Source organism: Solanum verrucosum, unplaced genomic scaffold (genome assembly GCF_900185275.1).
Source record: "Solanum verrucosum unplaced genomic scaffold, falcon-dt-bn FXZP01000053.1, whole genome shotgun sequence".
In the NCBI taxonomy this organism is placed as follows: Eukaryota; Viridiplantae; Streptophyta; class Magnoliopsida; order Solanales; family Solanaceae; genus Solanum; species Solanum verrucosum.
Genome location: NW_026020152.1, coordinates 238,511 through 266,291, shown reverse-complemented (window position 1 = coordinate 266,291; position 27,781 = coordinate 238,511). Strand labels below are relative to the sequence as shown.

The window sequence follows — 27,781 nt, the reverse complement described above, 5'->3', positions numbered from 1 at the left end:
ACGGAAGAAAGAACCAAACTCCAACTGAAGCCATAGTAACCATGGAAATGTGTCTTCCATCTAATGCTGTTTGTTCTTTCAAGTGAGTGATAAATGTTGAAAACTGAACTTTATTGTGATTTGAACTCAACTTCTCTGATAAACCGACTTATTGCACTGATCACAGTGAGAGGATTCTCTATATGTGCAGCATGACCAGAATATGGAATTTCAACTATTTCTGGAACGTTCGTAGTCTCTGTGCTCTGGCACATTGTGTCACGCATCTTTTGAGCAATGTTCTTAAATTTAACATCTTTCTCTCCAACAATGAACTGAAGGGGTACTTTGCAGCTCTTTAGATCTTCCCATAATGGCCTGTTATACATGAAGAGGACAATTAGAACGTGGGGACTTGGAACAGGGAAACAATAGAAGATGCACCAACATGTTCTGGAATATGAGGGTATCAGTTGAAGATATACTCAAGTTACTGAGATACACATATTGACTTCACATCATAACATGCCGTCTAACTAGAGATCTACTTAGGATAGCAAAAGATCAGAATGCCATGGAAAATTCAAAATCCAAAGATGAGAAGCATGACTCTAAGGTTTCTTGGAGAAATATGAACATTTCAATCAAATTGATTAGAACTTTCATGAAGAAAGTAAAAAGAAACAATTTAAAGGGCCTGCCCTATCAATGGATTCTATGCAATTCCTATTCCTTATGACAAATTCTAGCATAAATTAATCACTTTTCAGTCTGGAATTATTTTCTCTCAAAGTGCAAACTTTGCTCTTTTCTTTACTGGAGAAGCTTTTGACCATTAACTAAGAACCATATAAGCATGCTATTTCTGGTTTCTACCTGTACTAATGTTCAGCAATTCATCTCCTTAGCTCTTCTGAAGCCAAATATGAGAATTCTAAAGTGACAGTCATGGCTGAAAGCTGGAACTGACCCACTTAGACACTAGCGGCAAGAAAGACTCTTGTGAATGAAATTTTCTTACTAAAAAATGTCATTTTTTCCTTTCTATTTAGTTTAATAGCTTTTCCTACTTGAACTTTCTGTTTTCCTTTTTAACCTCTTTCCTGAAAAATAAAAAGGCAAATAAGAGAATTCACACCACAAATTGAAAACAGCAAAAGATTTCTCATCAACTTACGGCTGTCTCCCAACACTCAGATCTGCTAATACTCTCCCAAGATTTTTCAGATCACAATGCTGCAATCGGCTCGCAAGTATTTTATTGAAATGTGGATGAGTTCTTAAACTGCAGGATGCAAATATATTTAACATGTTAGCAATTGGTATGGCACAAATACCTCATGTAGCACAAAGCAAGAGTAGATGCAAACTCCTATAGAGAGAATCTCATCAATTACCTATTCCAGAGCTCTCCAGAATACCAAGCATCTAAAAATGGCTCTAAGCCAGAAGCAGCAAAAGAGCAGGCGAAAAAATCATCCTTGGCTCTACGCACTTTTCTTGCCTCTTCATCTATCAATCCAGGACTTCCAGCTATTATAACAGCTCCAGCAACCTTCCGTCAAGAATATTGAACAATCATATTAACTGGGAAATGCTCTGCAACATACCATGGAAAATATTTATACAGTATACCTTGTAATTGTATCTTAGAGCCATGTAGAGTGAAATCCTTGCTCCCATAGAATATCCAACAAGAACAATTTTTTGACACTGTAGACTGTCAAACAACTGCTGCAATATTTTTGCAAAGGCCATAATTGACAACCCTGGTTCCTCCAAATCAAAATCCTGGCCGAGCAACTTTGATCTTCCATGTCCAGGTAGGTCCACTGCAATGCATCTAGCTGAGCCTGATATAGCCTTCATAACAGAGATCCAATCTCCTCCAGTTCCAAGGAAGCCATGAAGAAATACTACTACACTACTCTGCATAGCTCAGATTGTGCATAAAAGTATATCATTGGGTACTTCAAGGTTAATGAGAAATAGAAAAATTGTCACCATGTTAAATAACAATATTTCTTTTTTGATAACCGTGGTGTCTGAACTAGCTGACGCACACCTCAACTAGTTCCACAAGATACCTGCCACCTCCCACAAGCAACAGGTACTAGGTAAGTCTGTCCACCAAGGTTAGGAAAGATGGGAAGAAATCACCTAGTATTTTTGCCGCTGCTGGAATTTGAACCAGAGACCTCATGGTTCTCAACTCACTTCATTGATCAATAGGTCACACCCTTGGGTGCTGCTAAATAACAATACTTTACAACCATAATTGCTAAAACTGGACTTATAATGAAAGCAATCAAGCAGGAAAAATAAGATGACATCTGGTACCCACTGTCAATTGTTTTTCCCTATTTTTTGTCCAGCTGGATTCAGCACAATTAGATTGCAGTAAACTTCTTCAACTAGCTATTAAGCATTACCAGAAAACATAATTTGACTACTTACATCATCCTTCTTTCCAATTTCTTGCACGTTAAGACAGATGGAGGCACCTTCAAGATCTGCCACAAATTCATATGCATGAAGTTCTCTGGAAGTACAATCAGGAACAACTGCATCTTGGTTGAATTGAAAATGCTGCAGGATTTGAGCAGCGTCAGTAACACATGCCTCCACAACACCGTTGCAAGGATTATAGCCAATCATTAAAGGCGTTCTGCTAACATCTTCCCTAAGCCATTGATAAGTTCCAAGACCGTGGGCTATGCAAGAGTTCTCTTCCTTGTTAAGCATTCTTCCTGTATCTAACTTCATCAGGTCAACATACCGTGAGAACAGAATTAGAGCTGATAAACCCAAGGAACTTTCAAATGTGGCACTGATAACAGCCATCTTTCCGTGCTGGTGAGCCCATCGCGCAAGCAATGCTGCATTTTCAAAACCGCCAACGACGCTTGGTTTGATAACCTGACAAGATTTGGAAACTGCTTTTATTTGTAGTAACAAAGTCAAATCCAATTACCTATTTACTGTAACTGTAAGCCTACTTTGATCAAGATCCCAATTTTGATAATAACTGGACTTTGCCTTTGAAACTTCAGTAGATGCAGCCATGAAGTTCAGTTTGTTATTTTCAGTTTTCATACGTTGATATCCTTTCGAACATATAGTGATACAATAATAGGTACATAAGACAAAGTAGAGGATTCACTTCATATGAAGAATCTAATGACTGGCTGTAGTCATTATTTTTGTTTATATTTTTTTTTCAAGATGGAGAGGGGGATGTGACCCGGCTCTCTGTCCTGTGCAAGTAAATGGGTTTCAAAAGACCAGATGATTCATTTCATTAATTACTTCGGACCAATAAGATTGAAATTTTTATGCAGATCATTACAAGATTGACTCATATATATACAAATCTAATAGGGAAGAATTCCTTTTTTTAATAAGTATCTAAAAGGGATAATTTCCAAATATAATACCTATGTACAACAATTAAAAACATGCCACATTCTAAGTAATGATAGACCATAATACCCTGCAAACTTACAAAAGCAACTATCATTGGGTGATTGTACTTTGCAAGCACTTTAAGGTGATTTTTTCTTATACTGTTGATAGTTTCATCCAGAGCTACTGGTAAGCCAGTCTCCTCGCAGAACTTGATTATATCATCTTCATTATTAACAGGCTCCTGAAATAACCAAAAAATTATTCAAGTATCTAATATCATAGGAACTGAGAAATAATGACAGAGAAATGAATGCTTAACATTTAGGCAAACTATGATGTTTAATTGTCTGAGCATTAAAACAATGGCCGAGGGACAGGACACAAGCAATTTACCATTTTCTAAACTACCAATCCCTGAAATTAGGTATCCAGTAGATTGAACCTTTACAACTTAAAATGCTTCCTTTAGTTACGGTAATGTAATGCCTTGGGATGTTATTTCTTTAATGGATTTCTTCACAAGTCACGTCTTATTATTGCCTTTTGCAACTATATTACTTTTATTTTATTCAAGACTAATATCTCTTTTATACCTCTTCAGTAATATAACTTACTAACTCTAAGTTATCACTGTACTTCTCTATTTGTTTGGTGTAGAAACATGAAGTTTGTAGAATATAAGTATTCTGATATGCCAGTAATGCTGCATATTTTGATGTAAAGACCAAGATATGTTGAACTTCAGCACAAATATTGTTTGAGTCTACAACATCAAAGGAAGTAAAGAGGGAAAAGAGGAAAGATCAATGGCTTCTGAAGAAATAGATGACAAAATGCATTTAAATCTGTTGACAAGCTTAATTGTAAGAGATGCATCTTAGTCTAATTACTAGCTTGATTGTAGGAACTTTGTATCCCAATTAGCTGTAACTAAATATTCTCTCTAATTATTTTCTTTCCCAGAATAGTTGTAGAACTCACTCATGAGATGCAAGGATATACTGAAATACAAAGAAGCCTCTCTTTTCACTCAAATTCTACAAAATCTTACTCCCTCCATCTTGAAAGTCTTCTCAGTGGTTCTGGCCCTATAAAGGCATTTTGTTCCCTAACTGCTTGAAATTATGACTACCTTACAAACATCTAACAAGTGTTTTGGTACATTACCTCAATATACTGCAGGCCACTGTCTTTTACAGAAAGTCCAAATTTAACAGCTTCATCATAGTTCCAACTTTGATTTGCATCAGCACGCAGCTCAATCTCCCAACCAATTTTCTTCCTTACCTCCTTTATAATTGCAATGTCCACAGTGGGATCTGCTTGACGTGCTACCTGTGTGAAAAAAAAAGTAGTTAAACTCTTTTACAAATTGGAATCATAACAGCTTCCACTGAAAGTTACAAAATTACTAACAAGTTTCACATTTTGTAAATGATACTCCCACCTTTAGCTTTATAGCAGTAAATCCTTCTCTGACAAGTGTTGTTGCAACAAGAGCCATTTCACTGGGACCACCATTAGACTCAAGCAGTGCACAAACTTTGACATCTAAAGAATTCTCAATTGATTCTTCTCTGTGTATGCAGAGTACATTCAACAGGCTTGAACCTTCTCCAGCTGCAATAGCATTGAGGACAGCCATCTCCAGGCCAAATCTCACACTTGGGAAGATTGAATTGGGCTAGAAATGAAGTGAACATAATTCAGAAGTAATAAATTTGGAGAGATATAAGGGGAAGCCCGGTGGACTAAGCTCCTGCTATGCACGGGTCCGTGGAAGGGTCGGACCACAAGGGTCTATTGTACTGAGCCTTGCCTTGCCTTGCATTTGTGCAAGAGGTTTTTTCTACAGCTTGAACCTGTGACCTCCTAGTCACATGGAAGCAACTTTACTAGTTACACCAAGGTTCCCCTTCAATTGCAGAATCTCTAGATGTTCCTATTACCATCCATCAAAAAAGAAGATGCATCAACCTACCTGGATACCTAAGCTTTGCCACAACCAACGAGCAAATGAACCCTTCAGCAAAGGAAGGGAGTGGTCAATAGTAGCTCCTTCCACAACATGAATAAGGAATTGAAGCTGCTCTTCCACATCAAGTAGGTTTTCTTTGTGGATCTCAAGCGGTGCAACCTGTTATATTAATAGATGACAATCCAGAATATTTCAGCTTTCCAGAGTTCTGTCTAGAAATTAGAGAGGAAGGCACGGGGACCAAGAGAGGGAGAGGGAGGAATAAAGCAATACATTGTCAATAATTTTAAAGCTTATTCTTGAAAACTTGGTTTATCAAGAAAATCTGGGTTACAAGTTGAATATCATATGCTCTTCATTTCTCTCCAGTGAAAAAGTACAAACAGCAAGATGACATGCTTTACTAAGTTAAATAGACTAAGTTGCCTACTTTAGATAAGTATTTTCAATTAATGTTTCTGAAGCAATACAAGGAAGAGCTCATCAATTTACTATTTATGATACTGTTAGGTTTACAATATTTCACACTTTCTGACCCTACTTATGAGGCAGACGAGGTTTCCTTTTAATGACTCATGAATTATGCCTGTTCTGATTCAACTTCATAAACAAGCATGGCTGTTCCGACAATATCTGGCTGTTCTGACAATATCATGTATTATTTGTATCTACGTACAAAAAGGAATGTTCAACTGAGCATTCAACTACTGCACAGCTGCACCATCTGTATCAAACTGGAATATCATAGTATGAAAAAGAAAAGCTATCCTCCAAGCCTAAAAGCAAGTATTAGCAGTCACCTTTAGCTAAGCGCATCTCACTTCATCATTTCCTGTTGCAAGCTGCCCAGCTATCACAATTTTAGAGTAGCCAATTTATGACATGCACAAGACATTGTTATTGACTTGGATTGCATGACACCCTTCTCTACGCTAAAAGCTTCTCTTATTTCTATTAATTAATTTGCATGTATGATATAATGGGATTATTAGATAATAAGACTAATGATGCCTAGAGGCAAGGCCAAAGATGAGAATTACCATGCCATCCAATATCTGTTGTGACTTGTGAGAAGCCCATCATGAGAACTTAATATTTAAGGTCAACCTTTTCCATGACCACAGACCAGTTCATTAGATTGACTGTCAATCATCCGTATGCAAGAGAAATTCATATATATATATAGAAAGAGTAAGATGATTTGGCAATCCCAGGACTGGAAAGCATTCACAAATAATGAGGGGAGTTGGATGAAAATATGGACTTCATAATCACCAACAACACTTCATGGTTTCAACCCCAATGTTATATACTATATCTATCATGATGTTTTAAATTTAGCTGTAACTGTGCACTCTAAGCAGGTATGTCACTGTCACAGCTCAGTCCATGGCACTTATTGTCTGCCTTGGCCCAACGGACCTCACAAGTTTGTCCCTTGGGCTACGTCATCATTGAGTCCAAAACCGTGGGTACCATGTGAACTTGTGCTCTATCTTATATAGCATTCTCTCTCTCTTTCAGATGTAAATTTACCTAAGGTGTCATGTGTAACTCTACTTCATAAGATTGTCATACTAGATGTCTACCCCTTCCTCTTAACATGCTCTTATCAGTTCGCCCTCTGTCAAAGGCGTCATATACACCCCCTTTTAGGGATTAAGTTTTCTCACTGAGCTTCGAGCCACCATCATACTATGGGAATCTGACTCTGATACTTAATTTGTCATATCCACATGTACTGTCCACTCTGGCCCAACAGACATCACGGATTTGTCCCATGAGCTATGCTGTCATCAAGCCCAAAAGCACCAGTAACATGTGAACTTGTGATCCATCTTATGTAGCACTTCGCTTTTCTCTCCCTTCATTGCCTAAGGTGTCATGTGTATCCCTTTTCCAAAAAGCTTGCCATTTTTTCCTTTTGATCCGTCCTCATTATCCTACCTTCCGTCAGGACAGTCACAATCGCATGAATTCAGCTAATATTATGTTTCTGATAAGGGTGCAGCACAGTTATTTGCTTTTAATTCAATTTATTTTATTTTATTTGGTTAATTTTTAGTACATTTTGGAGAATCCGTACAAAGTACTCATACCTATTTCATAACCACTCAATATTGATATGTCAAAGCAAACAAAGGATCCATGTAACATAGCTAAATATTAACTACGAAAATTTCAAGAACAAATGCTAGAACTATGCATCAAATAGCTTCTAAGTTGCTGGACTATCTACAAATCATGAGATCCTCCCCGAGGAGGGTGAGAATCAAAATATGATTGTGAATTACCTCCCCATATCCAGTACTACCATCTTCAAGATACAAACTTATAATGAAGCCTTCTCTGTGGTAGGTGGATCTGTGACTGGCAGAAGATGAAGTAGGAGGAGAGGACAGCTGAATTCTACCATAAAACAGTATGAAAAGTCGTGTCAATTTTTCAGGACCCCAAACAGAAAATGTCTGTGCAGTCTATAAATGCTAACCTATATTTTGAGTACTGCATTTTACCAACTTTGCTGGGTATGAACCCATCATTCGTGGAATTCAAAACAGTTAGTTTTGAAAGGCTGTTGAAAGCATGATCCACGCCTTGCTGTGAAACTTTTCTCAGCATACTGAAAGAAGAAAATGTCTTAGTTGGGAATGTTCTCACTAGTTTAAATTAATAAGACATTGGACTTTAATATAACTACCTATGAAAGGCAGCATTGGCATCAATGGTGCTATCAACCTCTATAACAAAATCTTCCTTGTCTCTTTGAGATGCTAATAGAGCATCTTGTAGTTCCATTTTGCTCTGTACTTTCAAATGCTTCACACTGAAAACAAAGTATAAAAAATTTAAGGAACCAAGTTTGGTTAATATGGGGTTTGAAAAGGCAATATCAACTTTAAACCAATATTTGTATCAAACTATTAGAAGAAACTTGTCTCAGTTTATTAAAACGAATTTCTTACTAAAGAAGTAAGTTCTAGAAGAATGCAATAATGACTTTGTGATATAAGACACATAATTATGGTGTGAGAAACAAGCCATAATACAGTATGGGATAATATAACATGGCACCCTAACATTCTAACTTACCCTCGAATAACTATTCTTTTCTATTTTCGGCAACCATTATAGCAGTACAAGTTTTATTTCAAATGAGCATTCTGGCATCAAACCCTTTTTAAATGACTCTTCTAGCTGCACCACGTTTCTTTCCGGTAATCATTTTGGCAAAACAGAGCCTCTTTTCTATGATTGCTCTAATGGCTATTGGCTAGGCATCTCTTCTCGATGGCCATTCTAGAAGCATAACACCTTTTTTTCTGGCAGCACATTGCCTTTTTTGCTGTGACCATTTTGGTAGTACCATACCTCTTTCCAGCCATTCTCAGGAAGCCAGTTTTTCCTCAGAATGCCTGCCACTATAACTTTTTCATCAATATTTGGTGATAACAACCTTTTCCATAAGTTTTTCAAACAACCTTTCCATCATCTACCTAATTTATATTTTTCAAAATAAGCAAATCTAAGTCGGTTTTGGCACCTCAAGATTCAGAAGGAATGTCAGAATGCTGTGATAGTCTTGTAATGTTAAAAGTAAGAAGACGTAATATGAATCATCTGTAAAGATTATGAACTCTGAAACAAGACGTAATATGAATCATCTCTAAAGATGTAATATACTTGGGTCAAAACCAGAAAATTCATGCATCTATCTTTAAAGGGGTAGTATACATATTATATTGACATTATAACAAAACAACATACAAGAAGCATATTAATTTCACTACAAAATGCTTGCCCTTCATTGCTAAATTTTAGACAGCATGATGATGGAAGGATATAGGGGAATGAAAAAATGAAACTACTAGTAATCTATAAGGAAAGACGTTCCCCATCGAAAGTGTCCCCCACTGCAATAAAAATGTGAACTTCATAATAAGGTTGCTGCTAGAGTAGGAAGTCCTATATTCTTTATGAAGAGATATTCATATATACAACTTGAGTCCAAAGATTTTGTAAGTAGATAAAGCACTGAATATCATAAAAGGGGGAAATCTCCTGATGCAACACTGATTCCAATGTTAAGAAGCTGTGAACCTGCATGCTTCAATAAAGCTCCCTTACACCCTAAGACACGTATTGTTCAGGGAAATCAAGTTGAAGGGGAGCAACAGGTTCCTCGTCACACTTGAGCAGGACCTGTAATAGATGTTTCAAGAGCAACTGATAATACAGGAAAGAAGAAAAGAATAAGAGATCTAATGGAGCAACTGACAGAAACAGAGATGCTATAGATATATTGACTCTCTATCAGTTAAAAAATGAAGGTCCCAGAATCCAAGTAGGAGATAAGGCGAGCAGTTTGGGTGAATCATAGAAATGTGTGTTCTTCACGAAAATTGAGTCATGAACATACCGTGCTCAAGAATGAAACACTGGAAGGCACAAGTCCAAGATGGGACAACATACACTGTTTTGAAAGAATAGCAATCAAAGAAGACAATGAGGAGAATAGATTGTTGTACAGGGAGACATCTCAAGGATATTTGTACAAGTTGTCCACGATACTCTGGCACCTAGTTTGATATTGTTGAGTCCCACATCGGAGTACGAGGTGTAATTTAGTCTCTTTATATGTTCTTGGGCAATCCTCAAAGCTCATTTGGAGTTGAGTTAGGTCCAAGGCCCATTTTTTTTGTTATTGTATCAAAGTTAATCCCATGTCAATTATTGGTTTACCCAATGTTGGACACTCATATTATATTGTCCATGCTCCAGATGTTCAGTCCTGAGCATGGGAGGGAAGGATGTTGAATCCTACACCAGTTTAGGAGGGGTAATTTGGTCTCTTTATATGGTTTGAGTGATCCACACTACATGAGCTAACTTTTGGAGTTGAGTTAGGCCCAAGGTCCATTTTCTTATCAGTTAACTCATAGGAATAATCTTATCAGGAATAAGAAGATAAGAAGGTCGAGGTTGGCAGAAGCAACAGAAAATCAAGATGTAACTTTAGAGCTGAAAACTGGAAGTGAAATTGTGACATTAATACAAAATTAAAATCATATATTAACAGCAATATATACGTAACACAAACAATAAAATAAATTGATGTTTAATGGAAGTGGCAACAAACATTTCTTACTCATGTGCCATGCATAGGTTGTGAATTGAAACATTATGAGATGTGTAGAAATACTGGTCTAAAATGCTTCTTTCAGTCATATTTGCAAGAGGAAGAAGACTGAATATGGCGCCACCACGGTTGTTAATAACAACTATAGTCATGGGCTTCCGCAGCATCCTTCAAACATAAAAGAAATATGTATCATTTGGTGAGTATAACTTTTCATGTAATTTTCCATACATGAAGCAGAAAGATCTTTAACATAATAATATATCATCTAAATCATATGCTACGTTAGAAGTCAAAATCAAATATAGCCCATCAGTCCACCACATGAAAAATTCAAGCATGATTCATACGATCTGTCCAAGGAACCAAAACAATCGACTACCTATCATAACAAGCAATGGATAAGAAGGAATACAGTATTAAAGGAGCATGCATAAGCAGTAGGAATTTGAGATAAAAGACTTGCCTTCTATGAAAACAAGAAGTCCAGTTAAGATATTGAAGAAACCAATCAGTTTGAATTGCACTTTAATGGTAGGAACACAAGTACAAGGCTGAGGAGCAAAAACCCAATAAACATGAAAAAGGAAGTTCTGCAGCATTAATAAATACTAAAAAAAGAGCAAATTAGAAAAGTAGCGACAGCGGGGGTTGCTTTATGACATGTTCTATCTAAAACCAAAAGGCAAATAAGGATAATGAAAAAGAAAACTAAAAATGGTAATTTCACATCATAGCTTCATTTTTCTATAATAACACATGTCACTAATTGAATCAGCTCTAACAAAGCAGCATTGAAGGATGTTAAACAGAATGGAAAGAGAAGAAAAATAACACTACTCACTGCTTTCTCAAAAGGGACAGCCCATTTGTATCATGCAGAAAAGAAACATCTCCAACTACACAAAGTACCTAAAAAGAAGCACAATGTTAAATTCCACAATCATCTGTGAATAATGCATGAAATAACAGAAGAAAAATCTCCAGAACAAAGGTGAACCACAGAAAAAGGAAAATGATATCACTTCAAGCTAATGATTTTGAAGGTTGAACATTGAACAGGGACTGGAAGCTAGAGCAAATTGAACTGAGTGATAATCTAATTGCTAAGAATTGTATTAGTTTCAGAAACTAAATGGGCTTTGAGCAGTCTTAAAAAATATATGAGGTATCTTTGCCAGCCATAGTGGAGTGTGATATTCATATTTTATACTACTTTTCATTGGTGCCAGCCAATTCTATATCTTACATCACACCTCAGCCAGTGAGGGAAAATATTTGCTCCAAGATTGTTCTTGGACACAAAAAGCTATAAAATAAATCACCATAAGAATTGTAGTGTGAAGCAATTACAAGAAGTAAACAAAAGTAACCAAACTTCAGTGACCACATACAATGAAAAAAAGAAAAGGCCAACATAAAGGGAGTTCTTATTACACTACATTCTTGGTAAGAGCAACGTGATTCTTAATTAGATTCCAATGAATGATTACTAACCAAATATTGTTATTTAGATCAAAGTTTAATCCACTCACTCTTTTGTTGCATCCAACTGCAAAACCAACAGCTGTGCTAAGCAGACCATCAATACCACTAGCTCCTCTGTTAGCAGCGACCTGAATAAAGTGGCAAGCTAATTCTGAGCTGAATATGACTTCATCCTGGGTACGTTCTACCCAGTTAAAGTTACATGCATACATGTCTGCATCACGTATTGGCATGCTGTTACCCAAAAATACAGCAGACTCGCAGTGAATAGCTTCCAGAGTCATTTGTGCAACACAAGGCTCAGTTAAGGAGTACTCAGAATTGATTAGAAATGAGATATCCCATGCAGCCTATATAACAGGAATGGAAGTCAATAAAATAACTAAGATTGTGGCAAGGAATAGTTATGAGAATAGGATGAATAATAAACACAAGCAATAGTCATACTATAAGAGGAACCAGAAACTCAAACAATTACTAGCTGACTTAACAAGAAATAAACATGCACTTTCTCTCCCTCGAGAAGCTTTCAAAAATAACCACATCATAATTGAGGATTTCTTTTTATGACAGTGGTGTTTGGGCCAGCTCGCACACACTTTGACTATTACACCAGGACCTGCTACCCCCCACCAACACTGGCACCAAGTAACTTTGTCACCCAACGCATGGGAAAAAAATCACCTAGTGGTTCTCTTCTACTTTATTGACCACTAGACCATATCTTTTTTTTATAACCGCAGTGTCCGGGCCAACTTGCAGGCACCTCGACGAATTCCACGACATGCCTGCTACGTCCCACCAACAATAAGTACCGCGTACTCTGTCACCCAAGGTTTAGGCAACTGGGAAAAAATTCACCTAGTGGATTTTGCCTCTAGTGGGATTTGAACCTGAGACCTCATGGTTCTCTTCTACTTAATTGACCACTAGACCATACCTTTTTTTATAATTGTGGTGTTCGGGCCAACTTCCGCGCACCTCAACCAATTCCACAGGAGACCTGCTACCTCCCACCAATAATAGGTACCGGGTACTCTGTCCACCAAGAATTAGACACATGAGAAAATCACCTAGTATTTTTTGTCTCCGCTGGGATTTGAACTGAGACCTCATTGTTCTCTTCCCACATCATTGACCACTAGGTTACACCCTTAAGTGCCACTAGCCCATACCCTTGGGTGCATCAGAACTGAGGATTTTATGTAGCAAGCATCATATTATTGTGTTCTAATAAACTTGCAGGCAGGCACTTAATTGGAGGAAGTGTTCTGTTGAACTCCTTAGTCTTAACTTATTTGCTCATAGCTTTGTCCGAAGTTTTGCAATGCCATGCAGGCAATATCTGGAAATGTGGAATCTGGAAAATCAGATGCATAACTAACACTGGCAATAGATTTAGAGGTACATGTCTATAGAACATATGCATATTTGATATCACACGCGCTTGCAGACAAAGAGACACTTAGATTGATATATATATATAGAGAGAGAGACAGACAGACAAACAGAGAGAGACACAGAGAGAGAGCGACAGAGAGAAAAATTCATGGACTATATTAAAAGTTCAGCTTCGATCTACACATCTCCTAATACTTTAAGACTAGCTCTATAATATCTATTACAGTAAAATGATAGAGCTGCAATTAAGAGTTGATGATGTCAGAGTTATCCTTTTCTATCTTTTACTTGCATCTGGAGGAAGGGACAGAGTAGAAGTTCAAGGAAATATGTCACATACAGGAAATATAAACATTATACACAGATTCATAATTTACAGTATGGAAGACGATACGAAGTCAATTAAATTACATACCACACTGTTCAATGCTTGTAAAAAACATTCCCATTTTCTCCTAGGATGTGGTGTACAAGCTGTGATCAAATAATCTGCAAACTGAGGAATCGCACACTGGATTCTATGTGTTACAATATGTGAAGGATCATGACGACTTGGATGATTGTCAACCATTATATATGAACATGGAAAACAGCTCTCTAGCAGTTGAGCCACACGCTTGCTTGTTATCCGACTTCCAATCTGTTATATGTACCAACTGAATGAAGTTCCTTATTTGGCCATAATTAACTAAATACATGTACCATGAAGCATAATTTCATATACATATAATTTAACAGAATATATTGTGTCTACTCGTTGAAATCCAACTAAAGCAATACTAATTTCGTCTCCGGGACATGATTCAAAGAATATAAAGTTTCCTACAAGAAAACAGAATCAGTCATGGACAAAGGGGAGGTTTTCAAGCAATGGTGGAAAGTTATCTGCAAATCAATTACACCCCAGCAAATGTTAATACATTCACTTAAGAATGTCAGCATAAGAGGTCAAATGTTTTAGTATTGTATGCTTAGGGATGGCAATGGGTAGAGAGGGGCCAGGCAGGGCAAGGCAGGGGAGGACATAAATGGGGCAGAGCAGGGCAAAATTTATTTTGGTAAAAATTTCATTGGGGCAGGTCAGGTGGTGGGTTTTGGAGAAACAGACCTAAGCCCACAAAAATTAGCAGAGTAGCGATCATGTCATAAAAACTTATATTCATTCCGCTTTATGCGAGCACATTTCATTACAACATTAGTATATAATGTCTTAAAGAAATAAGGATCATTATCAACAGAAAAAGGGGAAATTACCATTTGTCTTAAGGAAAGATTATTCAGTAGCTACATAAATATATGTTACCAAATTTAAGACGAGCTGGAGTTATAAATGCTCACACCCAATTTACAAAACTGGATCAAAAAGAAACATTTCTATTATGTGTCAAATAGACAACCGTTTAATTTTAATATAATAAAAGTTTAATTTTGCTTTTCATAATTTGTGTCTAGTGCTTTAGTAAAAGCAAAGTAACAAATGCCAAGATGGGGACCAGAGAGATAATTGTTATAGCCCTTGGATTGAATGAGAGAATAAGGCAAGGCTACTATTATATATTTATTCTACTTTCTGGACACGCCAAACATTGAGGTTAAATTTGGTTATATTGTATAAGGTAGGTATGTCTAATTTATTCTATCTTAATTGTTTGCGTTAAGACACAGCAATCTCGCCTAATCTTATTTCATCTTCATTCTTCTTATGAATGGTAATTTGCAGGCATATATTTACACTTCTACATATCCTAAAATCTTAGTTTATTGGGTATTTCTCCATAATTCCAACTATAGATTGACTTGGGAGATCTCTTTATATATATGACTTGGGCAATCTTCACCTCTTGAGCTAGCTTTTTGGATTGAATTAGGTCCAAGATCCATTTCTTTAACATAACTCATTAGTGTAATGTCACAATAATTGTACGACTTTATATATTTATATCCTTTGTCCTTATATATCGAAATCAAAGTAGTCTTTCCTTATATATTGAAATCAGAGTAGTCTTTCCTTATATATCGAAATCAAAGCAGTCTTACTCCACTCATTTGATTATGATATTCAATTGCTTAGCTAGCCATATACAACCAGAAGGTTCCACACATTTTTAGTACAATAAGAGAAATTAAGACGAGCCATCCATCATTAAACAAAATAGACACTACGGAAAGGTCAATAATCAGCAATTTTGAAAGACCCAGGAAACTAATTCTCTTATGAGTAATTCCTATTTCAATCACAAAATACGTTGCTCCAACTTGCCCCAATTTTGAAGGATAGAATCAGAAGTATTATTCCTATCCTACTATCTATATTTTTATATTGTTAGGCACAGGCATGAAATGGAGAAAGTGAACCAATGACATCTTCTCTTAAGGAGTCAAGAACCAATGACAGAAACAGGTTCATCCCAAACACAGTACATGCAGCTAGATCAGAGAGAACCTAAGCACATACCTGGATTATCACATCTGCCTTCATCCAATCCTTGATGGAGTCTGAAAGTAGCATATGATCTAGATGATCGATAAAAAGAATACTATCTTCAAATTCAGGAAATGGAACAAAATATCTTCTCAGTCGGAGACCTGACAGAATGTCAACTACAACGGGCCATGAAAGGTGTTTAGCAAGGAGAAGAGCAGCCCATATGTCATCCTCCCGGTGTATAGCGCCAAGCAACAGAAAGCCTCTACTTGCCTTTTTTATCACTTTCAGAGCTTCATCCATAAAGGTATTGTAGTTGCATCTACAAGAATGTTGAACTCGGATATAGCTGGTAAAAGGTACACTGGTTGACATCCAAGAGTCTAACCCTCTTAAACAAATAGGGTTCCATGTTCTTGGGCTATTTTCCAGTGGTTCTCGAAAAGGACAGTTGATATGAACTGGACCACTTGGTGAAGAAGTTGCAATATGAACAGCAGAGTCAATGGAGGTAAGCACCATTCTTGCAGAAATATCATCACTGGGAACAGGAAGACTGAGGAAGTGCCTCACAAATGGACCAAAATGATTGACCTGATTGATGGCTTGGTTTGCTCCAACATCTTGCAGCTCTGGAGGTCGATCTGCTGTAAGTAACAGCAGCGGAACAAATTCTTGACTGGCTTCCACGACCTGTGCATTTCCATGGAACAGTTTAAAAATGACTTGATGCAACATTGCAAATAAATAGAATCCTACCTTCAAGAAGAAGGGGAATCTCTAAAGAAAATTAAACTTTTTCTTCAAGTATAAGTGGATGCTCTAAAGAGAAATGTAAAATGATGCATAACTAGGACACATAACTTTCTCAGGCTAATATTACATCTTACCCTATTGCAATACACGATACATTTAAACTGATACAAGCATGTCCATGCAGCCGCAGATATATATCTCCTAAAGAAGTAGCATACTAGCAAACCATAGCAAATATTGTCATGTCAATCAAGCTGGCTGCTTTATATAAGCTACTTGTGGAATATAGCTTCGTAAATTAAATTTGAATTAACATGTAAATAACGAGGAAACAAGATAGTAATGAAAACTGTTGAAGTGAATATGAATATTAAATCTTAGTACTCACAGCAGGATGAAGATTTGAAACTGCTGTGCCTGATGACGTGATGATAACAGCGGATTTATGAGAACTTCTGGCATAACCAACGGCATGAAATGCAAGTGAGCGTTCATCGATGCATGCAATACAACTTGTAGTAGGATGAGTAGAAGCAGCAATAGCAAGAGGAGATGACCGTGATCCTGGAGCTACACAAAAATACTAGATGTGAAAGAATCAGATACTTGTAGTCCAATTAAATAAAATTTGTGAAGTTACAGATATTCTTACCGTCAGACCAAGTCGAGTGCATTCCTCAATTATAAGTGATGCCCACAAGATATTGATGTTTGCGCAATCTTTCAAGCGGCAACTAAATTGAGTGTGATCATTTTGTCGAGGCTGAAAAACAGTAATGACCATGTGAGAAATATAGGAGAAAAATATTATTGAATTGTGTCTCTATATTATTACACTAAGACCCTATTAATAGACACTACAATACAATCCTTTTCCAAGTAGGATACTACATACTAATCTTTTTCCAAGTAGAATTCTATATACTATCCTTGTTCCTATTCCTATCTAACACTCCCCCTCAAGCTGGTGCATACAAGTCATATGTACCGAGCTTATTACAGATATAATTAATACAAAGACCGGTGAGGGGTTTGGTGAAAGATATTTGCAAGTTGATCACTCGACTTCACAAATTTAGTAATAATATCTCCCGAGAGTATCTTTTCATTGATAAAGTGACAGTCAATCTCAATGTGCTTAGTCCTCTCATGAAATACTGGATTTGATGCGATATGAAGGGCCGCTTGAATATCACACAAAAGTTTCATCTAACCAATTTTTCCAAATTTTAGTTCTCTCAGCAACTGTTTGGTCCACACTAGCTCACAAGTCACTAGATCGAGCAACCACACTTTGATTCTTACACTTACTGGACACCAAATTACCTCCCACTAAAACACAATATTCGGATGTAGAATGAAAAAGCCACGGAAAACTGGCAGGAATAGGCTCACACACTGACGCATGGTATTAACGTGATCGTTTGGACCTTAGATCTAGCTACGCATAAGGGATCTGCAGCCAGCAAGGCTGATTGGGCTTTGGTCGCCAGAGGTTGCTGGACCTTGTAGTGGTGTTGGATTTTACACAACACCAACGAAAATAGAGAGAGAAATGGGTAGTCACCAAATTCGCAGTGACTAATGATATCGCTGGAATGATGCACAGGATACTTTCCAAGAAAGTGGTCGGACAGAGGCTCACGCACGCAGCGCGTGGTGTAGATCTCACCACAGAAGGCTTCTTTCGACAACGCTTGGGGAGAGTGGAAGGTTTTCTGCTGGTGGAATTTTGTGGGTAATGGTTGCGACTCACGAGAGGCTGGGGGACCCCGTGGTGGTGTTGGTTTTCGTACAACACTAATGGATACGGGGTTGACACCACACAACCTTAGAAAGTCGCCGGGATTTCACTCACAACAGCTATTTGACCTTATTTTCTTTCAATTATATTTTGTCAGTCCTTCCTCTCAACATGATTGTTTTTCATGCATTTATCATTAGCCCTACTTTTGTTAACATAATCATTAGCCAGACGGGCGACACATGTTTTCTAGAGTTGTCCACCGGCAGCAAAAACATTTTGATTCTCTACCAAATCATAGAAGCTCTGATACATGTGAGAAATATAGGAGAAAAATATTATTGAACTGTGTCTCTACATATACTGAGACCCTATTTATAGACACTTTAGTACAATTCTTTTCGAAGTAGAATTTTATATACTATTTTTGTTCCTACTCTAATTCTAACAGACCCGAAGTAGTAACTCGAAGGTTTCAGTTGAGCATACATCAAAAAAAGCAACTAAAATGAAAGTCGCATTTTCTAGAAAAGGAAGACCCCGTCACTACAAGTTTTATATACTTTCACTAGTGATGAATTCAACCAATAACTTGGATACAGATAGAAATGTCATCTATCGAAAGGGCTTCATATTGTTCATAGTGCGTACAAACATATTTTGAAATGGAAACACTAACATTACAGTCAGGTCCACAAAATGTATCTCTAAAGCACAGATTTAGAATAATTTGTGAGAACTCTTATGATGCTGAAAAAGCAGAACACTTGCCCAAATATCAGAAAAGCTTCATCAATATGAGCTAGCAAAGGAATAACATAGAAAGGACAGGCTCACTAACTAATGACTGACAACTGAAAAATAACGCCTTTAGAGGTTTTAATTGTAATAGTTTATCAGTCCTGAGCATTCCAATGAATCAAAGACTACCTCAATGACGGATGAGAGTGGCCTTCAAATGAAAGAGGAATACGGAAGTAATTAAACTGGCTAGAAGAATGACACAAGGAAAATGGAAAAATCATCTCAGTTTCGAACCTGAAAATCACAAGACATAAAAGATGGAAGACACAAAAGAAGCTTTCTATATGAAAAATTATTTGGTTCACTACAAGATTAAGAAAGGATTTTGAATCAACGAATTTCAGAATTCATAATTTCAAATATGTACAATAGGTTCAAATATGGGATCTTTGTTCATGTCGAATTGCTCAGGCCAAAACCATCCACAATAGCCTATAAGGCTTTAGTGTGATAAGAGGCAATTTTTTGGTAGCTAATGCAATTGAATTTAGAATAAAAAAATTCTTGCACATGATACAAAGATGTTTCACCAAAATGAGGATAGGCCACTGTCTCTTTGGCATAAATATTTTGCAAACTAATATTCATCTGGTCAATGCAGGATTAGTTAAAGTCAAAAGAATAATACCCAGCATTAGATTCTACTGCTGAACTTTTTCTCATTTGCCTCAAAACTAAGGACATCTAAAGAGAGCATAGGGAAAAATATAACCTACTTCCTCACATGTGGTAACAGGGCATTTAGATGCTAACATATGTTAACTAAGAGGAGAACAATAGCTAACTTCATTTTTTTTTTACCTTATAAAAAAACAAAAGCTAACTGTTTTTTTTCCGCAAGTTAGAACATAATGGTAATTTTCTTGTCAACTCAAAGCTAGCTTTTTTTGGGTACTTCTTTTCTAAACATGAGGTTACCCTATCTGAGGGATACTGGTCTGGAAACACATCGGTGTTAAATCACCAAATTAGCTGACAAGCAAATGCAACATTACTGGCATCATATTTGCTGGAAATATATCTTCCAGAATCTTCATGCTTGAATTTTACGTAGCCATCTTTACCGAAAACCACCACCATCACCACCCGGTTTATAGTACTAAGACATATTTAACATAATATAAATAAATTACTTAACTAACCAGTCAGTAAAAGAAATTTGTATTCTCTTAACATAATCTCTGCTAGAATTTTGGCCATAAGCACATTCATGTAAAGATATTCATCATTCCAAATCATTGCCAAGTTACAACAGATCTATGCACATGATCTGCAACTCATGCAGCATCATATGTAGCACAAAGAAGAAGATAAAATAAAAGAAAGGGAGCACGTGCAATTTCATATTCATACAAAAGGCTCCTAACTCACAATATTCATAAATTAGCATACCATGTTATTCGAAATTGCAAGAGCAGGTGATAGTCTCACAACAAACTGGCTGGAATAGCATGAGGCATCTTTCTGTGTGAAGCAAATACAATTAGAGAAAATAAATTAGTAAATAAACAAAGCACAGCTCATGAGTGATAAGAACATGATCTTTTATTATCTACTTTTTTGGAATAGAAATGGCGGAAGACAGATCATTTCTTGTTGCATCTCAAACACGAGACATGAAAAGTATCTGAGGAAGGATAATTACCAGGATAAAGGGGATACCAGTTCCACAGCACCAGGCCCAACGTATTTTCCAAACAGTTTCTGAAGATTCGAGTATACCTATAAAAGGAATTAATCAGTGATCTTTTAAAGCAAAAACATGAGTGGAAGCGTTGATATTCATGATAAACAGTCATGTAATGGAGTCACCATCAATCTGTAGAATCTCTTGTTATCAATTAAGAGTTTGCCAGTGCAGAAAAGCACTCTAGCAACAATAACTGTTATAAAGTACATCTGGAAAGTTGTAATACAGTCCACACGATTGTTCTTTATCAAGGAAGAGTAGACAAGAATTTGTAAGGATGGAGAACCAAGAAAGAGTTTTGAGCATGAACCTTATGGTGTGCTTCAGCTGGAAATTGGACGAAAGGGGAGCAGCGAGGGGAAAGCAAATGGAAAGGAAAGAGTTCACATTGTTTGGCACAAGAGAAGTTGGAGGGTATTAGTTAAAGGAAGTTACGTGGGCTCAGGCATTCCCTAATTTTTGAAATCTTTGTGAAGTCCAGAAATGTATTCCCTTTTCAACCCTTACGAAGGAAAGGACCAAAACGAAATTATTGCATTTTCTTAAAGGAGGTCAAGGCAAATTGTTTGTTCCTCCATCATTTCCACTTCCTCCTTTCCTAGGCAATACCCCTTTGTCATAGTGCAATCTTGAAACTTAGTATTACCATTTGGACTTGTCCCTCCTGTGCATGGACTTTTCTAGTAGTCGCACCAATGTGATTGCTGCAGCGTCCATCTTCTGCAAAACTGAAGTTACGTTCAGCCTGAAAAAAATTGAGAAAAGGCTGAGTCAGTTGCACATAGCATGATGACATATAAAACAACAATACTCAAGATACTATTGGGCTTTTGAAAAAGCAGACACATCCAGTATTATGTGTATTGTTAACAACTCCTGATAACAAGAGCAATAGGAGTCAAATTTAGTCACATAGATTTGTTTTCGGGAATATATCCCTAGTATGATACCTAATTCAGGGCAAATCCTAGGGTTGTGATTCCACCAATATGAGAATGAATGTAGGACACTAGAGGCCCAACATATTTTAAGATAAATTAAAGCCACACAAAACAGGGTAAGATTAGAATTGATCACCTTAGATAGAGGGTGCAGGTCACACACAAAGATGATAAAGTTAAAGAATGTGCACGAAATGGCTTAGCTATAGTTCACATAGACCTCCAAATTCACCACCTCATTGATGCAACACTATGATGGCTAAAGTGCTACAGGGAGACAAGGTGGATTAAAATCACATGTACGGTAGTTACCTCAAAAGACCTGTAGATTTAAGTAAGACCAGCACAAGGGTAGCAAATGATCCATATAGGTGATACCTAGTAGGTTTTAAGGCTTAATTGTTGTGACACCTAATTATATGAGGTAGGGATAAGTGCGAGATTTAGAGAACTTTTAGGTTTAGAGAATCCTTAAACCACTTTAAAATGAATTATTTACCAGCATAGGACTAAAATTGGCTGGAATAAAGCGGAGTGAATATCAAGAATTCATGTGTCTGAATCCAACTAGTTTAGGATTGAGTAATAGTTATTGATTGATACCCGTAATGATGTGCAGGAGGTCCTCTCATCTTGATGTGACTCTGTTCTGATATATGAGTGAAAGTTGTCATTTATAGTTAGGAAAAAACATGCTTTAAGCTTTTAACAAATAACATAGGTGAAATCAGATATCTCTTTAAACTTTTACTATTATGGTTGTTGAACTAAATATACACAAGGCATAAGATAATAAGATGAGGAATGGAAAAGTTAATTTCCTTTTTTACCTTGTTATTTTCTTATACTTTTTGATATGTTATTCCTTATATCAAACCAAAAGTACAGTTTTTAATCTGGATGTTAAGAGAGCCATGGGTTTCAGATTATCTGGTTTCTCAGAAAGAAAATGGAAGGAACTGATTTGTTACTAGAACAAACTTCTGAGCAGTAGTAGAACAAAACAGAACTACTTGTAATGACACAAAATACACAAGGCTAGGCCAGATTGAAAGAGCATTTAATCCCCTGAAAGTAAGGTTCTTAAATGGGAAAGTTGACCAAAGACAAAACTTGTTGCAAGTAGCATAAATAGCCATATTTGCTTCCCTAACTCTCCACTAGTTAGTGTGAACACTGAGAAATCACTTCAAGCAAGGCCTCTACATATAATAAATCATGCACATTAGCATTTCACAATCGCTCCCTTTTCTTTGAACCGGTTCAATATGGCTGATAGACTTCGAGAAGAAGGATAGTTGAGTAGCAAAGAGATGACCATGACATCCCAGGTAAAAGAAACTCTCATGCTACAGTTGAACTGAAGAAAAACTTCAGGTCTAAATCTAATAGTCACAGACAATACATGGAAATAGAATATTACCTGCAAAAGTGATGACTCATACGCTTGAAGAGCCTCCTCGAAGGTACACATACAAGTGTCATTCCATGCCACCATTGCAGATAAGATAGAAGCACCTTCGAACTCCGCTAGTTCAATCTAAGGTGATATTAGTTCAACACATAAATAACAATGAACATTAGATAGAACGGAGGAATTATTCAAGTGTAAACCATGGCCATGCAAGAAGATCTCACTTACCTGGGGAACAAAGAAGTAGAATAACCCAGCTTCTTGCTTCATGGAAGAAGATATTGTATCAAAACTTAGGTCCAAAAAGCCATAAGCCACCACTGGTGTTGATTCAACAGCACAACATCTGCAGCAGCACCAGTGTAATATTAACCTATTGATGTCTATTAAAGACGACAGAAAAATCACATCTTTCCTTCATGTGATTGTAAAATGTGGAATCATGATATTTGTAACTCATCCTCTTTCTTAAGAGATATCAGAATTACATGCGATTTTCTTCTGAAAGACAGAAAGAGGGGTCAAACAGCAACTGGCTCATTTCATTGAGGGTACGAGTCAAGAATTAACCCCTTATAATCGATATTCGACATGATTAATAACAACAACAAATGCTGAATCAGAATTTTCATGATTCTGGAATTACAAGGACATAATCGCAGTTTTAGCCATTAGAATGTGATAACCACCTGATGTGGAGAGCTGAATGTCAGAGACCATTTTATAACATATTTGGATTCAATAGCACAGAAAACTTCCAAGAGTTGCTCTCTCCTCCCCCCCCCCCCCCCCCCCCCCCCTTCAATATCTCCGTCTCTTATGGAATTTCATCCAAAAAGACAGTTTGTTAATACAAAGAACAAGTACAAAGAATCATATTGATACTCTGCTCTGTAGGAAAGACAAACTTTTTATTCATGTAGGGGTCATGGAGTAACTCACTCTAGTGGATTATACAAAATCCAGTCATGATGCTATCACCAAAATTACTTACATTTAGGGCAAGCTTGGAAATACTACCTACCAAATAGAAATCTACAAGGATCCAATTCAAGGGTTCAAAAATTAATTAAATCCGGTATCCATAATACTCAGATAAAGGATTCGTTTGGCCTCAAAATGCACTTTCAGATTGCAAACGCTCCACAAACATCTTGATAGCAGAAAAACTTGCATGTATAATGCACATAAGTATATTAAATACTCTCCCATATCTAGGTATAGCATATGCTTCCCATATTTATCCCAAAGATTATATTGTGTTCAATTGCTCGTAGCAAATGTAGGGTCCATTTATTCTTCATTCTAGATTACAATCACCCATGGTATCCATCAGCAGCACTCCAGAATCATCTAATCCAACAAGAGCACTCCAAAATCATCTATTTCATTATTAAGCAATCTCATATGTCAAACTACCTCCAATGAAACTGTCCCCATGTTTTCAAAGAAAGTTGTTCACCTTTAGGCGAGATAGTTGCAGCTTTACTGCTGAGACAGTATAAAGCATTGCCATTAATGCAGAGTCGAACAGAAGCATCCATTTTCACTGACAAAGTTTGAGGTTTATACCTTCAAGATGTTTATACAATAAAACTGTTTCTTATCAACAATATTTGGACTAGTCTAGGTCCCCATAGTTGAATCATTTTTTACAGAAAACAGAATACAAGTTTCCTGAAATGGATCATTGTCTTCAATGCTTGCAGGAACATTCTTGAGCTCTGACCAACATACTTCCACATCTCTTCCACCTTTTCGCATTATAAGCAAGGAAAATTGAATTTTTCTCAAGCAGGGACATGTCTCCTCAATTGTCTATTGGAACACTCGTTCTCCTTCTTACATCCACTTTCATACAAGTTCCTCAAACAGAGAAGAAATAAGACTTTCCTCCATTAAACCTTCACTAAGTCTAATCCCACTAGAAGAGGTTACTTGTCTGCATCCATTGCCTCTTCATAATTAATTTTATAATATCACCAACTCTTTGAGGAAAAATATAATAAGATGGAACCTCAGGTTGCTCCATTTCCACCAATAATTGATTCTAATTACACTTACATTAATCAAGCTGGATTCATATAAAATGATTGGCGGGAATGTGAAAACATAAATGTTCAAAAGTTCAAAAGTTCAAAGGGAATGTAAAAATAATCAGTTATGTCAGAGCTGAAGTTGAAGCAGTGATGAAGGTCTGAAATTACCTTCCAAATTCCCCAGATTCTTTAGTGGCAGAAAATCCCTTCAAGTTGATTGCTGCCCCAATTCCAAAGATCCCGCGTGTATGACCCATTTCAACTGATTTATATGACGGGTTTTGCTTTTCCTTGGAAAGGAAAAATTGTGGGAATACTCCTGATGACTCCGGTTGACAGCAAAACCAATTCAAAGATTTTGCACTGGGAGGAACGGCAACCTACATATAAACAATCATCCTCTCACTAATCAAGAAAGAAGACCCACTTTGATTGTCTATGTTTGGAATAAATTCTAATCCTATGTAACCCAATGGCAGTATATGTCCCTAACAACATATCATCAACTAGACACTAAAACTTAACCAAGCAAACATGTATATACTGCACCCATAGACATTATTAGTTTGAACGAATTCAGATGACAACATAAATCAGAAATTTAATAACTTCTCTATTTTCTTTTTGGATCACTTCTAGATTTTTATGCAGCATCCTTGAGCAACGCGACGGCTATGCTAAGTTGTTAACCATCTCTATATCCCCTATTTAATTGGATGCTCCCAAAAGGACAGTTTAATGAGTAAAGTTGTAGAATTACTGCCTATCTAAGACTAATTACACAATAAGATCGGCCTAAGAGCACCACAGCTATCATTCACCTAATAAAGGTGCTTTTTAAAAATAACTACAAGGAAAATATACCTGGAATCTAAACATCCCATTAGAAGAACAAGGAGGCTTGGCCTTCAGCTCCTCCACAGCCTCCTTAATCTTTTCCAATCCTTGTTCTAAAGTTAAAGCCGGAGACAAATTGCGAGTAATACACGTAGAAATCAACAATGCTGCATCCTCTGGTTCCAATATTCTGTTTTCTTGCCGTGAACAGCGAACTACCTACATACACATTTAGAAAACACCAGAATTAATTATTACTTTTAAAAACAAAGAAAAACCCATTAAGAAAAAAGTTATTGTAAGAAAATTGAGAGACGTAAGAAACCTGAAAGTTTGGGTTTTTGCAGAGACGATGCAGTGTGAAGCGCCGGGAAGTGAGTAGGGGAAAATGGTGGTAATCGGTGACATTGATGATTGTACGGCGAATTGGGAGAGATGGATAAAAAGGAAATGTGTGAGTTCCGGTTAAGCTGTGAGAATTCATTACCGCCGGCGATTTTTTTTTTGGCAGAAGACGGTTAATGGAAGTTTTGATAAGTGAAGAGGATAAGGTGTCAGATTTTTTTAAAATAAAAAGAGAAATAAGGGGCCTTTTTATTTGGGAAAAAAACATAAGTAGACACTTTTATATAAATAATTACATATATATGACCATATTCAGTGAATCACATTTATGGCAATTTAATAGTTACTTCCTTAGCCTTTTTGCATTTTGAATAGATCGCGTTAAAATATGAGAGAAATTTAAGGCACCATGAATTCTTCAGTTCCTTTTTTTAAGATAAAAATAACTGTCATTCATAAGAATTCTACTACACGTCTACATCAGTGGTATCTTTCTTCTACAAACGACTGTTATTTGGGAGATTATATTTTTTTCCTTAAATTGAAAAATTATACTGAATAACTTATACTAAGTATGCATGATGATGCGAGCTGCTGCAATGTACTATCTGAAGAATTTGTGAATCAAATTAAACCTTAAGAGTGAACATACATCTCGACATGTCACACCTATTAATTTGGATATCAATTATAGTCATGTTTTCATTGAAATCAAATTTCTGACTATGAACCTAGTTCAAAAATAATGTCAGCATATCAACATCTATATATTGTCAAAAATATAGGATTTTATCTATTTACATTAACAATACAAAAAAATTTGCGCATGATTAATATATAGATTGATTGTACAATACCTGATTGTATTAGGCACTTTTTCTCCTCCGTGAATAAAACTTAAACTCTAAAAATAATTAATTAGTGACTAATTTGTGTATTATACTTTGAGAATGAACATGGAAAGGTAAAGTTATTGTATAATTGTTCATTTAGCATCATATGGTAGCCAAGTTATCGAGCGGGCAGCATATTAACTATCACAATCAGTATTGCAGAAGCCTTAGGCCAATGAAGTAGGAGGCACAACAAGTTAATACAACGAGCAAGTATATATTATGCTACAACAACCAGTGCTTTGTTTCGGGATGATGTAAAAGAAGGTTTACAAGACAATCAACCAATCTCTTATTGTGACGAATGTTTTCTTGTCCATAACATGTAATTGTTTTAGCCACAAGATCCTCACATTTCTACAAATGGAATATACTTTATATCAACTATTATACGAGTCATTAACTCGTTGAAGACTCATTTAGGAAATAACAAATCACTCCTCACCAATTGATCACTTCACAAGCGTAAATAAATTTGGCAGAAGCAATAAATTTTCTC

The 27,781-nt window shown here is 36.5% G+C and overlaps 1 protein-coding gene across 3 annotated transcripts; it reads right to left on the bottom strand.

The window, feature by feature from the left end:
* LOC125828089 (protein PHYLLO, chloroplastic) lies at positions 1-26,541 on the bottom strand. Of its 3 annotated transcripts, XM_049507390.1 has the most exons (27): positions 26,370-26,541; positions 26,072-26,263; positions 25,376-25,587; positions 23,397-23,514; positions 23,178-23,294; positions 21,460-21,558; positions 20,786-20,845; positions 20,516-20,587; positions 17,228-17,338; positions 16,964-17,158; positions 15,850-16,512; positions 13,810-14,034; positions 12,041-12,343; positions 11,350-11,417; positions 10,515-10,673; positions 8,067-8,192; positions 7,857-7,988; positions 7,660-7,774; positions 5,369-5,524; positions 4,835-5,071; positions 4,555-4,722; positions 3,485-3,628; positions 2,437-2,898; positions 1,615-1,908; positions 1,377-1,534; positions 1,157-1,264; positions 1-357 (listed from the first exon to the last, which is right to left on the bottom strand). In XM_049507390.1, the coding sequence occupies exons 1-27, from the start codon at positions 26,526-26,528 to the stop codon at positions 111-113; spliced, it is 5,100 nt and encodes a 1,699-aa protein (XP_049363347.1). In that variant the 5' UTR covers positions 26,529-26,541; the 3' UTR covers positions 1-110. The 3 variants fall into 3 exon arrangements, with proteins under 3 accessions (XP_049363347.1, XP_049363348.1, XP_049363349.1); XM_049507391.1 differs by lacking the exons at positions 26,072-26,263; positions 26,370-26,541 and adding an exon at positions 25,817-25,905; XM_049507392.1 differs by lacking the exons at positions 21,460-21,558; positions 23,178-23,294; positions 23,397-23,514; ... (1 more) ...; positions 26,072-26,263; positions 26,370-26,541 and having other exon boundaries at positions 20,769-20,845.
* Between the last annotated feature and the right edge of the window lie 1,240 nt (positions 26,542-27,781).